Genomic DNA, 17,747 nt, shown 5'->3' on the forward strand with positions numbered 1-17,747 from the left:
CTTGCATCACATCCTCAACTCCTGTTTAATTAGCAGTTACTATGGCCATTTCTCGCTGAAATACATGTCAAACAATATATTTTTGGGACTCTATCAGTCAAATTCATATGGTGAATTTACAGCACGCTCTATCTGAGATTGAAAAAAGGCACTCTCCCTCAGAGCTTCTCCAAATAACCCTAACTTTATATGACATGATCTGAGGAACTATTTTTACTCGGGCGAGTTACGCGCTCCTGTTTTCCCATATCAAATGCTGATGAAAGGGGACCTCATCTGGCTGACGGTAGTTAGCGTATTGAGTTGTATCGGGTCAGATGCCACCTTTGGTTAGTGATCTTTCCAACCACATGGAAACATATCGATTTACATTAGGCAACAACAGCAGGGACCGGGCCTGGCCACTGTTGCACACTGAAGCATGCTTCAATTAAGATAAATGGAGGTGACAGACAAAACAAACGGTCTGATGTACATTACGGCCAGGCGGCCAGCATACAGACACAACACCATGACATGTAGTACACGAGTCACGAGGCCACTCGAGTTGCTGTCTTCAGGGAACAAACACAACCCTGATTCTTATCAGTAATATCGCTTATAAAAGGCATGTGCTTCAGCTCCTTTGAACTGATTCCATGAATCGACTCAGTGTTGGAATTTAAACACTGAATGTATGCAGATAAAAGCCATATTTTTTTAAGGATTTAGGAAGTTTTTTGTGGCCTGGCTTACAGTGTTAGAGTCCAGGGGTATGATTGATGCAGGTGAGGCTGCAGAATGTGGTTCATTAACAGCAAAAGTTAAAGTTCAATTTATGTCAGACAACAGTGTGGACAGACAAACGAGATACAGAACATTGACCACATTTATTAACAGTTTGTTTAATTTATGCATCACTTTCTTGTGATTTCTTCCTTTTACATCAAAACTTTGCTTGTCAGTGGTTTGAAGATGTTGATCTGCATCGTGCCAGAGCAGCAGCGTCACTGAGTCCATTCATCAGCCACTGTGAATAGCCTCTCCATTCGCTCGGTTTAGCCATCAACAGATCACATTACTGACACCAGTGAGCTTTTTATGCGGGTGGCCATGTTAAATTGGTTGTGCTGTAGCTAATAGGCCTTGGGTGTTCACTGGGAGGAAACTGATGGCCATTTGCGTCAGGATCACGGCCAACATTTGGTTCAGGGGAGTTAATCTTTGTCACGTCATCAATCAGTTCATTGTGTTCTGTCTCCACAGCATGCTACAGGACAACAGAGGGACACAGACAAGCTTGACTATGATAAAGTCTTATTCTAGGATTCCACTACTGATTTGGTTACTTCTAAATCAAAATCAGTGCATTTAGGACTTTTTCTTTGTTCATATGAATTCCAGTATGGCTGCAAAATGGATTCAGTTTTCTCAAATTCAGCGATGCCACAGTAAAGAGTTGCAAAACTTTTTCCTAAACTCAGGAAGCCGTTTCTTCCCAAAAGTGCCCGCATGTCACATTAAATAAAAAAATGACTGTTCCGAGGCTTAATGAGTTATCAAATGGACTTTCAACATGTGGCTTTGGGCAGTTCTGAATCTGTAAGCCATATTGCATGTTTGCATGGAGTCTATTTGTTTGCTGTGTGGGGGGATGAATATAAATTAGCAATGTGAAAGTAGTTAATCTAAGCCAAAAGGGGTGTAGTTGGGTTTCAGCATGCGTGCCTACAAAAATAGCACAGCTACACAGCAAACCAATAGCTGAAGGAATGTTTGTAAGAAATGTGTCTGCCAATAACATTACCATACAATAACTGTAGATTAACTACAGTTTGCACACCCTATGAACTTAAAATATACTTCTTCAGAGCAGCACGAGAGATTTTCGAATCGAATGCCGTGATATTACAAACTATGTAAAACAACAGCTGGGATTTGTCAGTGTTTGTAGGACCGCTGCATGCTTAAAGCGCTTCCATAATATAATTATCAACTTAAACTCCAGGGGCTTCAGTGCGCTTGTTGCTTCCCTCCTTGTCCCTCTGTGCTCTGTGCAGGCAAAGCAGCGCGCTAGGCGGTAGCTGTGGCAGTAATTACACAAGACAGCTTCCAACAATAGTGTTGGGCCAACAAAGGCTTCTGCTCCCCCTGCATGAGTCCTGGCTGTCTATTCACACTCACTCAAACTCAAACACACACTCTACCCGTCTGTTCGCACACACACACTTGCACACAAACACACCTCCCATTGCTGCACGGCCGCCACTAGCTGTTACAGTTAGCGTCTAACGGGGCCCCCCTCGGCACTGATTTGAGTAATTCACTTATGGCCTTTTGTGATCCCAGGGGGCTGTGTTGGCCCCCCAGGCCAACAGAGTACAACTCCACTCAAGCGAGTTCAGTGTCTGTGGCACGAGAGGCCAGGCAGGGACAAAGCCAGTGTCATGCCTTTGATTCAAGCAACTAATGAGTTAGCTGTGAGGATCCTAAATGCATAAGGCGGCTTCTCCATTCACGGTTCTCGACACATACAAGGGATTAGCATGGCTGGCCTGTCGCACTAGTTAACAGCTATTGTGCGGCTGATTACTGCAGAGGGGGCAAGCACACATGCAAGAGGGTGGGAGAGTGAGCCGACATGCAACTAATGTGCAATTTAGCATTGAATCATTGGGCGGGTATATGTTAGGCGCAACAAAGGAAATATAGCATTTTAATTATGTATATACAAGTAACTGGTACCTGTGTGATTTCTCTTAACAGCTTGTGGGGAGAAAGCAATAATAACGGTCTCGTCCCACCTCAAGGATCTATCATGCAACGTTAAATAATTGTGTTCATGTGAAATTGAGGAAAAAACTTTATGCATTTATTGGAAAAGAGCTTAAGTAGCAGTTTGCAAACAAAAGTTAAAGCCAGTAAAGTTAAGCCAGTATTACATCTGTGCTATACTGACCCAATAACTGGTGATTTTTAGCATGAAAATGGTCAAAATGTTCCATTTTTGCACACATAATTGTTTGCAGCTTAAATCAAATAATGAATAATATCATCATAACAACCCCTGTTACTGTAGTGTTTAAACATTTTTGTGTGCAGCCACAACAAATGAACGGGCTTTATGCATGCCAAAATACAGGAAAGGAATGATAAGACCCCGAGCTCTGGCATTAGGAGAACACATTAACATTTACACTGGAAATGTAGTAAGCGGCCATACATCTACCTTTGTATATAGAACTTGTGGCACGGAATTACAGACATCGCATGTGGAGGAAAGAGGAAGGAGAAAAGCCTGAGCACTGGCATTTAGCCTGATCACGCACTCGTCATGAAGCACATTGAGATGAGAGGTGATTCTCTTTCACAGAGGTCAGTGAAACAAACAGAAGGGCAGAACCCCCATAGGGAGGAAGAAGGGAGAAAGGAGGAGGAGGAGGAGGAGGGAGAGATAGAAGTGTTAGTCATGGTCAAAGAAAAAAGAAAGACAGAAAGAAAGGAGAAAAAAGACAAATCATTAATAAAAAAAAAATTGACAGAAATTGGGACAGGGTGAATCTGTATCCCCCTTTGAAGATGATAATCACACATAAGGGCAAATTTTCTATGCTTCAACAGCGTACACACACACACACTGGGATGCTGTGATCCATTATCTCCCTGGATGCTCTTAATCAATACACATCACTAGATCTTATAACGGTTTAGTGATGTGTGTTGATCACTAAAACTGATGTGAATCAGGATGAGACGCTACTCCAGATGATCTAATGAACTGTCAAAACAAATCGTGTGAATGTGACCTGCTGGCAATAGTGGTGGTTTCTCGGAAAAGAAAAAAAAACAGCAACCCTAAAGCTCAAATGTCATGTTTGTCAACTCTGAGAAAAATCAGTGCTTCAGTCATTCAAAGCATCACCTTTTATCACTCATAATTTAAAGTCTTGTAATGTAACAGCTCAGGGTGAACTGGAACTGTCGTGCCACCAACACAAGAACAGCGCTGGCCACTCTGCTTGTATGTCCTCAGGCTTGTTGTGGCATATGAGATTTAACTGATATGATGGGCTGATGGGTTGAAGTCCTTGCATCCGTTGAGCTTTGATGCAATGCACGCTGGAGGACTCAAATGTGCAATCGTCCAGAGCAACTGAAACATCCAGAAATCAGCATGTGAGCATTGGTTCACAGCTTGTCAAGTTGATACTAATTACCCAGGAATTTTAACTTATTCCCACTGATTCCAATCTCCATGTGCCTCTAACACAGTGGCTGGGTCAAACAACAGGGGCGAAAGATAAGGTCAAAGGGTGTGACCTTCAGTGAGTTTGAGTGTTCACTTCAAAAAAGGTACAGACAGATGTAACAAATGGATTAATGAGCTGTGCAGTCAAGTATAGTCCCAACCTGGGAGCCTATGATACTAGTGCCACTGGTCAAACTGAATGGGCTCCTTGAAAGAACCTTTTTAGCACTAAACACGAGCACAGCTGAGGATGATAAGAACGACGGCGCTAGAAAATAAATGTCATGGGATCACCAAAGTCAGTAAGATTCATCCTCTGGGAACAATGATTGTTCATACCAAATTATACATAATATAAAGAGAGAGAGTAAATCTTTCTGCATTTCTGACTTTTTGTGGCATTTCAGTGTTTGGATGATAAATATACAAAGGGCACTTCCACGTAGTTGCAAGAACGTGGCGATGAGTGAGAAACCCGCGCTCAAGAAGTGCCTTTTCAGGACAGAGTCGTGACATCTGTTCAAAAACTCTGTATCATCAATTAAAGGCAAACATGCAATGTATACAGAGTTAATATTTAAACACTGGATTTGAGGTTTATTTGATAGGCCTGTCAAGGTGTTTCTCAACCGTTCACCTAAGCTGAGCTTCAGGCTAACATAACGTAACATTGAATAGGTGTCAGTAGGTAAATATAAAAGAATAGCTTCACATTTTGGGAAATAAGCATATTTAATTTCTTCGTAATAAATCCTTTGTGTAGCCTGTACAAAAAATGAAATGTTTCTTTATGCTAAGCTAAGCTAACAGGCTGCTGGCAAAAGCTTCATTTTTACCCTAAAGACACGAGAGATTGTCTCATTGAACCCCCGGCAAGAAAGCGTATAAACCCATATTCTCATAACGTTGATCTATTGCTTTGAGGAGGAAACAAAAGATGACTACAAGCTGCTGGAGTAGAAGGTGGACAGGCTGCCGATACTGATACGTGAACAACTGTGGGTCGCAGTGAACGATTCACCGGAAATTTTGAGAGTGGAGACATTTTGTTGCAAAAACTCAAAACAACAGTGGAATGACCAAGTCTTGACCTTTCTGTTGCTAAACCTTTTCACTTCATTTATTGTCCACGCAGCTTGCTGATTTGTCTTGGCCTCTGCCCTACCGTCATGTCTGCCTTTGGCTTGCGGAGTGTAAGGAAGGAAAAAGTGCGGGGTCACTGAGAGTTTAGTAAACACAAAGTCCGTCTATAATGTGACCTGATACTCATTTTCACCCCTGAGCAAAGACTCCTTATCTCACTGAAGCACTTCCTCCCTGGGAAATCAAATGGCCTGCATTTGTATTGACTCAATTTGATACAGATTTGACATGAAAAGGATTAACTCAAATATTCAGGGAAAGGGGGCTTAGATCCATGAAATTCTCTTAAAATTTGTAGATGAGAGAATCGGGATCTAGACTGATTGTTTTGCCTTTTTCTCTCCTTCCTCTATTGCACGATGGTGGGTTGGTTACAAAACCATCTCCTGTCTGCCGGCTGACGTCACGAGTGGCGTATGCCTGGCGTGAGTCTGAGGGCTTTGTGGCCTTCCTCTTCCTCTTTTGCTATAGCTCACCCAGCATTTCGAGGCACACAACACACAAATTGAAACTGGCTGGCACATGTTTGAAGATTAGCAACACTGATGCATAGTGCAGATCTAAACGCTGATGCCTGTTGTGTGGCATCAGCATGTCAAGTTAACCAACTTGGCATAGACAGGTATACTTGCACTTCATTCTCTCATCACGTTTGTGCGTGTCTATGTGTGTGTGTTCCCGTACCCTGTCAACACCCTGACTGGACTGACAGCTATGAGGGAAGGTGGGGCTTTAATTGAGGGCTTCCAGACACACACACTTAAAAATACACCTCGTTGCAATGTGGATAGATTTACACCACAGACATTTAAATTTGGGCATGAGATTTGTTTTGGTGGTAACTTTAGGGGTTGTTATGATGTATTGCAAGAATTGATGATTTTCATTTCGATGATTTACTGAAAGCAAAGCAAGTCACATAGATGGTTTTGAGGTTGTTGGTGTGTCATGGAGGACCTATTTTGAGATGTATAAAAGAAAACAATACATAAACTATGCAGGAGGGAGCACAAACGAAGGACAAAAGCCAAAGTGGAGGATCTTGCTGCGTTGTGTTGAATATGCTGTGTGTATTTTTCCATTTGTAAAGAAATGAGATGTGAATGTTTACTTCTGGAAAGTTTTTAAATGGGAGTTTGGGAGTTGTGTTCAGTGTTGTTACCAGTTTAACTAACAAGATTGACTACAGAAACAGAGAGAGAATAAAAACACATTGGAGGCCCCAGACTCTAAATGGTATCATTTCAAAGTGTGCATTACCCAGATCAGATTCTTTTACAGAAAGTTTATTTCTGACTGAAAAGGAATCATTTTGCAACAGATATGATCAGTTTTAGATATCGTGCATGCACTATTCCGAAGGAAGGCACAAACTTTTTCAACCGAACTGACAGTGCCGACACAGCTGTCCCTTGGGTTGAGAAACCACAGCAAAATGATGTCAGACAGAAACACTTAAAAGAACGTGCCTCAGCCTCTGCTCAATTAATCATAAATGTTGAGTACAGAAATACAACAGCAGGGCGAAGCAGATAACACACACATGCCAAAAGCCAAACAAGAGGCATGAATGTTGACCGAAAATCAAATAAAAACTTCGGCCCATGAGGGTGAGTTCCTTTCTGCTTTTGAAGATTTACAATATCTTGAAAGAAGATGAGGTAGTTTACTCCACAAGTATCAAAACAACACTGAAAATCTCTATTGCACAAGTCACCTTTACTGACAGATACAGCGCTCTTGTTCCGGGGGGTTTTGTGCACAATGTCGCAATTTGATGAGTGTAAAAAATTTGAGGTGTTAAGTAATGCCACTGAAACTTGATGTTGGTCGCAGCGTTTCCCCTTAGTCACAGGCAACAAAAAAAACCACCCTCTTTAAGGTATTCCAAGTCATCTCCTGTGTATTCAGACATGAAACTTTAATTTAACTCTCCTGTGATTTGGGGAACAGGCTGAAAAATAAGTACACATGCAAACAAACAGAATGCAATGTGGTGTGAAGGTCCACAGAGTGTATTCCTGTTAGGGTGGAGAAGCTGGAGTGCTTGAAGAGATGAAGGATACATTTCTTGTATGTGATCCGACGAATGATGATGAGGACTGTGAGAGGTAACGCGGGTAAGGGTTACTGCCAACGCTGCTTTTCTCCCAAGGGTGTGATGGGCAATCTGATCGCAGTGCCACGAGGGTCGAGACCTGTCAAAATAAGGCCCTGTTGCACCTCATCAAAGAACCAGCGCGCACACAGTCAGAGTGGCCACCACGGCGAGTACACCGGAATACACACACTTAGCAGAGAAACACAGCCCACAAGCATACAAGCTTTACAATGAACTTAAGTCAAGGAATTCTTGTGAGCGCGAATGAAGCTGTGACAGCGAAACACGCTCTGCCAACCAAATATGTGACCACATTACACACAAACAAAGCCCACAGAAGCAGCGCCAACACAGCCTTAGATTTATTGAGGCACACATCATGCCAGCAGCTTATATTAATGCATTAACATGAATTACATCAACTGATATCAGGCCCGTAGCAGTGCGATACACTAGCCTTATAAATAGGAGAGCAAAGCTGAACATTAGGGAAGAGGGTCTGTCCTTTATTATGTGGTCTCCAAGCCCTCTGCCTTATTACTCCCATCTGATTCTCATCACTGCTGCCTTCTGCTCTCGTTAGAGACAGTTTCAAATCACATTAGTCCGAGGGACGCAGGATGAGGGAAAAGAGGAGGAGAGAAAGGAAATGTGATTGAGAGCAAAGGGTGCATGTCACATTTCCTTGACATGATTCCTTGATTCACATTCTGAATCAATATAATGACTCCTGATCAGTTGCTTTAGATATCATTCTTGCCTTTACATCACTGAAATACAAACATTAAAAAAAATGTATTAAAAAAAATTGTCTGCATCTCTGCAAAAATACAAATTAATTAAAAAGAGAATATTACCTTAAAGGTTTGCCTTTAACTACCTGATCCCCTCTGAAAGTATGGTCATAACCTCATTACACTTCCAAAAAAAGCTAAATTCAAGTTTCAAATAATGAGATAAAAAGCAGTGAAACATAATCGCTGAGAACTGACTCCAGAAAACACACACACACACACACACACCGGAGGAGAATTAAAGGCAATCGGGGCAGAAAGACAAAGGAGGAGGGATAGTTAATCCTTAGGGTAAATATTTAACAAGCTCAGCAATTACAGTGAGGCCAGAGACCTAACATGGAAGAGAAGGGAATTACAGCCTGCTGACTGTCAACACACACACACACACACACACACACACACACACACACACACACACACACAGTCACATGGACCTACTCGCTTGAGAAACCGCCTAAAACTGCTGAAAATATAGATATCCTGACCTGAAATGAAAATTAAACAAAAAAACATGGGACAGAGTCCCACACAGCCTGTAGGCTATGAGCTGATGATTTGGATTTTTGTACTCTTGTCATTATTTTTTTAAGGGGGTGGTTTGCCCCTCTGGACTTGTGGCCCATTTTCACTGGCTCGGCATGCTTTACCTGCACCCTGGCACGCTTAAACGTGATTACATGCATTTCCATTGTGTCTTGTCAACTGCAGACAACTGTGAACATGAGGATGTATTGAACACTGTGTGCATTATTAAGTCTTAAATCTCCAGGTGGATGCTAAGGTGTTTGGCCAGTGCTGCCATCCATTTCAAAATAAAATCTTCTCCTCTAATTCATCAGCAAGAGCATATACATTGAACATCAGAATAGTTTGAATATAATCACCTAGAGAAATGGTTCTCAGCCTAGAATATGAGTATATTTTTTCTTAGATTCCAATATATATTTTCCTGTCAGGCATCCATGTGACAAAGAGTTTTTTCTAGTACACCAGCAGATATTTGTACCCTGCAGGCTGGCTAAATAAAATTCTATTAAAATGGAAACTAGATTTCATCAATCAATGTCAAGGTGCATCATCATGCACAAAAATCCTGGTTTCTATTGTTTTTCTGCATGTAAAATAGCACATGCAGTCATCTCAGGTCATATATCTCACTGTGCCTGTTAGCACATCACAACTGAATCTCATGGAATATGATGAATAAGGGAAAGTAGCTTAAGAGAATCCCTGTCTGGTGTCGGTTTTTATTTACACATATACACTGACAAGCATGCAGACACACACAGCCCAGGGGTGTATTTGCATACAGTGTATAGGTACACACTGTTCACTGTGCTCCACCCAGGAGCAGTCACGCAACACAGACAGCAGGTAGAATCTCAGTGTGCCTCCAAAACCACCTGCAACACCTTCGACTTGAGAGTCTGTGAAACTCCCATAACTAATATTACAGTGGACTTAATTAAGTCAGTACATTTATGTTAAAAAGACTCAATAAATGATACAGTACAACCTGCAGCCAAATCTCACAACCACTTTATCACAACTAACTGAACTCGACATCAGTTATGACTGAGTTGAGACTTCACACAGTCCCCCTTGTGGAGAAAAAAGGGAACTGCATCAGTATAAGTGGAAAAATCTTCATCCTTCCTCAATAAAACAGTTTACAAAAGCAAACGAAACCTAAGGTTGCCGGTTTCATGGTTTCATAGCATGTTTTCAGTAAATGACTCACTGTTGAAAAAAGCAGAAGAAAAAACAGAGCCGATTATGACTGTTGTTCCAAACCACAGGAAGGATGTGGATATGTACTTGCTGCTCATCTTAGATTTATCTGGAGAAGTTCTGGCCACGCTCCATGTTTAAGTATCAGTGGAAAAACTGCAACCGTTAGAGGCAAGTGAGCTGACCAAAGAGAGGGAGGGCAGAAATTGCAGATGTATGCAGCGCCAAAATAACTCATGTTCCACTCTGATTAATCTCATTAGTGTGGCATCAAAAGACAGCTAGGATGGTCACTACGGCCACTGACAACAAGGCATTCAGCAGATGTGGCACAGACAAACTGAGGCCCTGGCATGTTCAAAGTGTTCAGAATAGAAGATCCTAAAATAATTCCTGATAGATGCTACCTTCACTGACAATATTGGCACCTAAAAACTTTGGAAGGTGTGCACAGAAAGCTATTAGCACTGTCAGATTAAGCATGAGCAATATGCGCACTCACTTTCTACACACCTTTCAACACTTTTAGCAGTTTCACACACATGACTGAACCATCTCCATTTTCCAGTAGCGAGGGCCCTTTACAGCTCTGGCTTGCCAGTGCCACTCCTCAACATCACTCAGGCAGCGGTTTCTGTCTTTATCTCTGCGTGATCCCTTATCCGGGAGAGGCACCTTTAATAAGTCCGATTAGCACCTGTGCTGCAACTTTGCGTGATGGCTAAGCTAAGTGAGCATTCGGGGTAAAATAAGTAAGTGTGTGTGTCTGTCTAAAGTTGCATGACTCCAGCCAACAGGATGCCAGCTGTTGGGTGCCATGCCAAACCAAGGCTGCGGATGATGGAGATTAAGGGTGCTGCAAGGATCAGAGAGGAGAAGGTGAAAGAGGGGAGCCACATGTGTCGAAGATGGGACGGCTGCAAAAGTTTCCGCTGGGCAGAGCCTTGTAAATCCCTGCTTCTCCAAGAATACAGTTTTTTTTTTTATGAGGAATTCAATGAGGACCTCTTTACTTCTTCCTACTTACAAAAGATAGCAAGACAGAGGGAAGATGCTTATTCTTTTTCCATCTGAATAAAAAAACACCGCTCGTCTTATGAGCTGTCGCATCCAGCTGTGCCAGGAGCTTCTGAGTTGATAAGGCAGCAGCTGAGGCCACTGGCAACGAAACACTTCTGAAGCGGCCCATGAATATTTGAAGTGGATTGTGGAGCAACAAGAGGAGAGGAGGGGAGGCGTTCAGCGGACCGTGGGAGGGTGGGAAAACAAGAGTGGGCCTCGATATGCCTTTTAATTACATGTGACTACATGACACAGAGGGATGGTAGGGATTTGGGGTGGGTGAATAGACAAACAATGGCTCATATCTGCAGGGGGCGGCAACTCAGGAGAATGAGACAAGATAAGAAATACATTCTCCCCGATATCAGTTAATGAGGCACGACCACAAAATATAGGGACCAGAAAAAAGGAGGACAATGTTTCCAGACAAGGCACACCTCTTAAAACGCAAACTGAGCTGTTTATATGTCCCTCGCATTGTCAGTTCTCTTATCTCAGCTCATGTTATGGAGCCTGGGGGATTCTTACTCATGAGGCCGTTAGAAAAAGTTTCAACTTCATGGGTTATTCCAGTTTACTGTATCTCAACAGGCGCGTATAATCAGACCCTATTTTTCCCTTAAATTGTAGTTTAGATGATTGAGATGCACTACAAACGAATGATAGAAAGAGGGCAGGCGGACGCAGTACAAATTCATATGCTGTGCATAATCTCTTCCTGCATTAGCCACTTTTTTATAACTTATGTGTGACATGTTTGTCACACACACAGCAGCCTGAATCCTGCAGACCAACATCATTCAGCACAGGGGTTTGACAAATACGAGCAAGATTTTTTCAGCTTCTAAATATTAAAATATTTTTGAAACGATGCAGAAAATCCTTAAAGTGACGATTTCATAAATATTGCAAAATTGTATTAATGTTTCTTTTCTACTGAAAGCAGTATATTACTACCTCTCAGGCTTTTACTACTATAAATACACACTACCAGACCTACAGCCACCCAACATATTAGTGGGTCAGTTTTATAGTATATATGTATCAGAGGTGGGGAACATTAAAGCACATGTAAATTCACAGAGGCAGATATCCCAGAATCAACCCACATACTGGTCAAACATGTCAACTCTGCAACTCCCTACGAACCCAAAGACACAGAAAACCGAATACCCCAGCCCCTCCACCTGCCTCTACAAATGTCATCTTTTGACCTTTACCTTGGAAGAAACTCTTGACGCGGAGGTAGGAAACTGCAAGGCGCAGCACAGACAGCTTGTCCAGCTTGGAGATGACATCCGGGGGGAACGGCAGCAGGCTGGCCAGCCGGTCCAGCTCAGCATTCAGCCTGTCTCTGTGCCGCTTGGACGGGTTGGTTTTCTCATTGGCAGAAGACGGCTTCCTGATGATGAGACGGACAGAGGGGAGAGAGATAGATCGGGTTGAATGGACAGACTTGGACAGACTTGTGACGACCATGCACTCAGCTGTAACATAACAGTGGTTTTAGCTAAATGGTTCCATGTAAATAATTTTTTCCTCGCTACAAACAGACGCTGAAAACCACCTCAGCAGGCAGTGACAGCAGCACACGGGAGGGATCGACTTGTTTAACTTCACTTGTTGGAGCCAGCCTACCATTAATGGCAAAGTTAGTTTAAAACTCGTCCACACAACTTGACACAGGCTTCTAAAGCTTGCACGATCAGCTGGCCGAGCCCTGATGGTCGTGGTCTAAAAGACTGTGTTATTATTAATCATCAGCCACATACATTTTCTGAATTCTAAACTAAGATCCTGCATTTAATGCATCTCCACAACACACATATCAGCTCAGTTTCTGGGGGAAAAGTGGACTGTGTGACTGATTTATTGATCAATGCGAAAAACAGGACACCAAACTATTAAAGAAGCATCAAAATGAATTTATTTTTCAGAAATAGGGACCTGTCAATTTGGCTTAATATTTGTTCCTCTTGATACAAACTAGAGGACGGTGTTTTGTCTGACTCTGGTTAAGTATGGCGAGCGAACCCAAGCAGAGACATATGACCAAATAAACCACACTCTACACAAGTCCCACTCTTTTCAAAACTATATTTCCCTTTGACTCAGCTTTCCCCAATACACCAAACACCACATTGATTTGTGTTTCCTCCAGTGACAAGTCTCTTTAAGATTTGTTTCTTCACAACAAGACAAAACAAATGAGTTCAGAGTTTTGTCATATTGTCTCCCTGTAAAGTATCTTTCCATGCTGACATAAAGGTTTACACTGAAGTTTCTGTATTTACTTAAATGCTCTGTGGCTGTTCCCTTCTTCTTTGCAACCCCTGATATTGAAGGTATTGGACATATCGCACTATCCTCGTCAGTGCCGCAGAGAATGCAAAATGCTCCTTAGGCACAGTTATTTGTGTATTTTAGTCAGGTATGCTTCACCAGCTGAACTTAACCTGATCCGCATATGCAATGGTCAGCTTCGATTTCCACAGCGGAAAGTTTCTGTTCATCTGCACAGACACAGAAAACGTCTATATAAATACTTTGACTTCTTTTATTCTGATGAAACGACTGATAATCACATGTTCGCCGCACGTTGCTGTTGCAAAAAACATAAAGGAATGTATATGAATGTCAGGGTTTGACCGGATTATTCAGCCAAAGTTCAACAAAACTGAAAGTACCAAAACAACATTATTCCAATATTATACAAAGAAGTCCTCAAGTCAAAATCCTAAAACGTGTTGTGGCGTAACTGACTGACTAGAATTTCAAAAGTGTATTTCTACCCAGTGCACATACAGTATCAATTTGATGTGGCGAAGATTTCCTTTCAGCTCAGCAGCACAAGCAGGGCAAAACATGAAAACTTTATAAATGCCACAGGCCTTGTTAAATTACCACTTCCCTCTTCAAAAACTTATATAACAAGCGATTCACTATTCATGACATCAGCTGACAAAAACAGTCGTCCTCTACATCCGAAACGATGGTCACCTAAAACACCGCCAACCAAACACACTCTTTGAGTCCTTTGCCTGCGGGTAAACACATGTACATGCCAAGTTTAAAAAAAAAAAAAGTCTGTGTTAAATGTTACTGCACTGCCAATATTACAAATACAATTACACACAAATAAGCTTAGTGTACCTATCATATTAATAACCACTTGTAATAACTATTAGTTCTATAAATAAGTGCTGAATTGTAAATAGCATGCTTGCAACACATTATGTTATGATTACTAGTGTTAGACTTATAATTACTTGATTATATCATGTTTTCCAGTGCTGCATGTGAATTAAAACTGGCAGTCAGGATCAGCCGGAGCTTAAACCGCTATTTTCACACCTTCATGTTGCTGCTTCACTCACTTCCTGTAATTAATTACAATTTAACTCCTCTTTAATGTACTAAATCATAAGGTTGAGAGTGAAGTTTCCCCAGCGCACTTGCAGGGTAGAGTTAAAAAAAATAATAATAATGATACAAAATGCATTGCTAGCAAGCACTGATTTATCACATGATATATGTTCAGCAGCGCTCCTTAACTGTTTTTGGATGGGCTTCCTCCTCTTTCTGCCCGCATACATGCAGTCTCCCGGAGGGATCATGATCTTGCGCTCCGTGGAGGTAACAGGTGCGCTGCGGGTGAGACAGAGAGCGCGTTAACTTCAATGTGGCCGGAGACAGAAACAGAACACATGGAAGACAGTGAGCATTAAAACACGTTCAGGCTGGTTGCTGCACATGATGCCATTGAAGAGTCTTTAGTTTGGGTGAAATGTGCAGTAATTCCGTGCATCCTTAATTTTAAAGTGAAATAACCCTAATTAGCTCATAGTTAAATTATCAACAAAGGAGACTATGAATTAGTGAAGTATTAAGATTTATGGAAAGCTTAACAAAAAAGTACCAGTAGTTACAAAATGAAATAATAAGCTGGTGCAACTTCACTAATCAATATTTTGAAAAGCACAGAAGACATGCCGGAGAAACAACAAACTAAGAATGCTCTTAAATTCACATCAAAACGTCAGAAAAATATAAGCATTACCCAGAATATCGGCGGGTATCAGTTAATTCCAGTATAATGATGGCTGTTGAGTCGCATTCACTTTAAGTGCAGAAAAGAGATGCGTCTCCCTGGCTGCACCGACGCGGTAATGCCAAATGATAAATCCAAGGGAAATAAAATAAATCGGAGAGGTCCTGTACGAGCTCCGAGCTGATGTTTTCATCAGCTTTGCACTGCTCGGGGCAGATGTTGGCTGATGCTTTATACCCAATTGAGTCGCCTTCACTTCCTCGCGTTTCAGGTGGCGGATTCCTCTGAATGACATGTCGAGCTCTTCGCACGCAACTCTCTGCCTCACAAACAGAGCGCGAGCGCACACACACACAAACACGCGCGCGCACGCACACACGCACACACACACACACACACACACACACACACACACACACACACTAGACTTAGCCTATGCCGCTTTCAGGTACTCTCTGTTTATGGGAATTACGAAGTTTCTATTTTCATATTTCCTTAATATGTATTTGTGGCCATTACTATTATATGTAGTCTAATAATGAAACTACATGACAGCTTTCCCTCACTGTGGCCGTTATTCTTCGTTGCATACTTTGATGAGCATTTGGCAACGTTAAGTTGCGTGTCTACAAGCAAATTCTCTTTGTCCAATATTCAGCTTGGTTCACTAACATAACAAAACTGACACCACTGACAATGCCATACTTTATTCGTGTTCGATCTGTCCTCTGTGTCCTTGCGACTTCAACCATTTTTAATGCGTTATTAGTTTGCGCCCTATGTTTCCGAGGAGTCCCTGAAAGCAGCAGTAGCCCAACCCGACCCCAGCCTGCAGCCGCTCGCTGCACACACATTTTCTGAGCAGCGCGAGGGGAGGGATTAGATGGGATCACACGCGAAGGGCAGCAGAGGCACAAATCTGCAGATTCACACAGCGGCTACGCGCTGTCGACTGCACTCACGGACCGGAGGGGTTTTACCACAACGGCCCGTTAAAGACAAACGCACTTTTACAACGAAACCGGCTAAACTTGAAAATAATGCTGCGCTGGACGGGACCGGGCTTCTTATGACCAATAATGAATTCAGTGGATGTAGTTTTCGGAATCGACTCGGCTCACTGGGATAGATTTGGCAGCTGCGTCAAGTTCGGTACAGATGTCAGGTTCACGCCGGAAATAAGATGATTATGCCTTCAGAGCAAAAGCATTTATGTGTCATGGATCTAATAGCTTGTGCCCACCTGTAGTCTGGAATTAAATGTGACACCTAGTGTGAAAGGACTGATCAAGGTGTTTGTGATTCTATGTCTTTAAGTAACGTTTGCTTGTGAAGGGTTACTGAAATGCTGAACATTGTCTTGCAGCTTACAGTGTTTGACTGTATTAGGAACCAATGAAAGGCATCTCTACGTGTAATTTGTACTACTTTTAACACATCTTTGACAAGTAAGTTGTCGGCTGTACGGCTTTATTTTGAATGTAATAACCGGAAGTACTATTACAATTTACTTGGCTTGACCGCGTCAAATTGCTTCGATTCCGTTTGTATAGAATGTAGTACATCAAAATGAGTTACTCATTGATTAGACCTAATTACGCGATAAGACACCATGAAATGCGGCTCACAGCCTGTGGCTATAAAAGAGAGGCGACTTATGAGCGCTGTTTGATGCAGACCTACATATTCAGCCATCCTGAAATCATCGCGTTGTGTTTTTGAATTTGCATAGTAAAAGAGAAGGCAAATGAAGAGGACGTGTTTTATTCTTTCATCGGTTAAACCAGATTTTGATCAATAAGAGCTTTAACCTGATTTTCAAGTGCTTCAATGCTCCCTGTTATTTATAGCGCACAGTGGAAATGGTCGAAGATAATAAAAGCTTCAAATGTGACATTCATATTGTGTGCTTTCACCAACATCTTTTTATGATTGAATATTTTTTTAAAGTTTGAGATTTGTTGCCGTTTGTAAAAGTTTTCATATAGAGGAGCCATAAACAAACCAGTTGCTGCAGAATGCACGCTCATTGTGATCTTTGCATGACGCATGATGCCCTCTGCAGATACAAACGTCTGCAGAACAACGCAGAATGCTGCTCTGGTACCACGACAGGGTCCTTTCACCACACCTGCATGATTTTACACTAAAAATGTGTGGTGTTGTAATGTTGTATTGATTAAAAAAAAAAGTTTGACTTTAAAATGTTTGTTTTTATGGTTGCTTGTAAAACTGTTACCTAATAAAACATGCCACTGTAACATGTTGTGTTGTCGTTGTTGAAACACCATAATATTGAACACTAATCTGAGAACACGTGCAGTGTGTACTGAAATGCATCCAACTGTACTGCACCCTAGTGGCCAAATACATGCACTACAGTCAAGTATGCCCCTTGATCACACATTGCTTATTGTGTATTTATGTCAACTAAATTATGCAAGCTTATGGCTCAGATAGGCTTTTCTGCTTTAAATAAAGATGATATAGTAGAGGAGAATCCCCTCGGTGATGTTGTGCCACACGTGATCACACATATGATAGAAATAAGACCCTTAATGGTGGTCGTGATGAGGTTGCTCCTAGGCAAAGTGCATTTCTTCTTTCACTGAATTAGCTGCTTGATTTCCCCAC

The 17,747-nt window shown here is 41.9% G+C and overlaps 1 protein-coding gene across 1 annotated transcript in view; it reads right to left on the minus strand.

The window, feature by feature from the left end:
* The window catches only part of LOC143314548 (uncharacterized), a 67,740-nt gene extending 52,362 nt beyond the window's left edge, over positions 1-15,378 (minus strand). Inside the window, exons 1-3 of the mRNA XM_076721610.1 lie at positions 15,123-15,378; positions 14,618-14,710; positions 12,283-12,464 (exon numbers count right to left, since the gene is read on the minus strand). Of these exons, the coding sequence (XP_076577725.1) occupies positions 12,283-12,464; positions 14,618-14,679 (244 nt within the window). The 5' untranslated portion in view covers positions 14,680-14,710; positions 15,123-15,378. The remainder of the gene's footprint in view (positions 1-12,282; positions 12,465-14,617; positions 14,711-15,122) is intronic.
* Between the last annotated feature and the right edge of the window lie 2,369 nt (positions 15,379-17,747).

The sequence above is a fragment of the Chaetodon auriga genome, chromosome 21, assembly GCF_051107435.1.
Source record: "Chaetodon auriga isolate fChaAug3 chromosome 21, fChaAug3.hap1, whole genome shotgun sequence".
Taxonomy (NCBI): Eukaryota; Metazoa; Chordata; class Actinopteri; order Chaetodontiformes; family Chaetodontidae; genus Chaetodon; species Chaetodon auriga.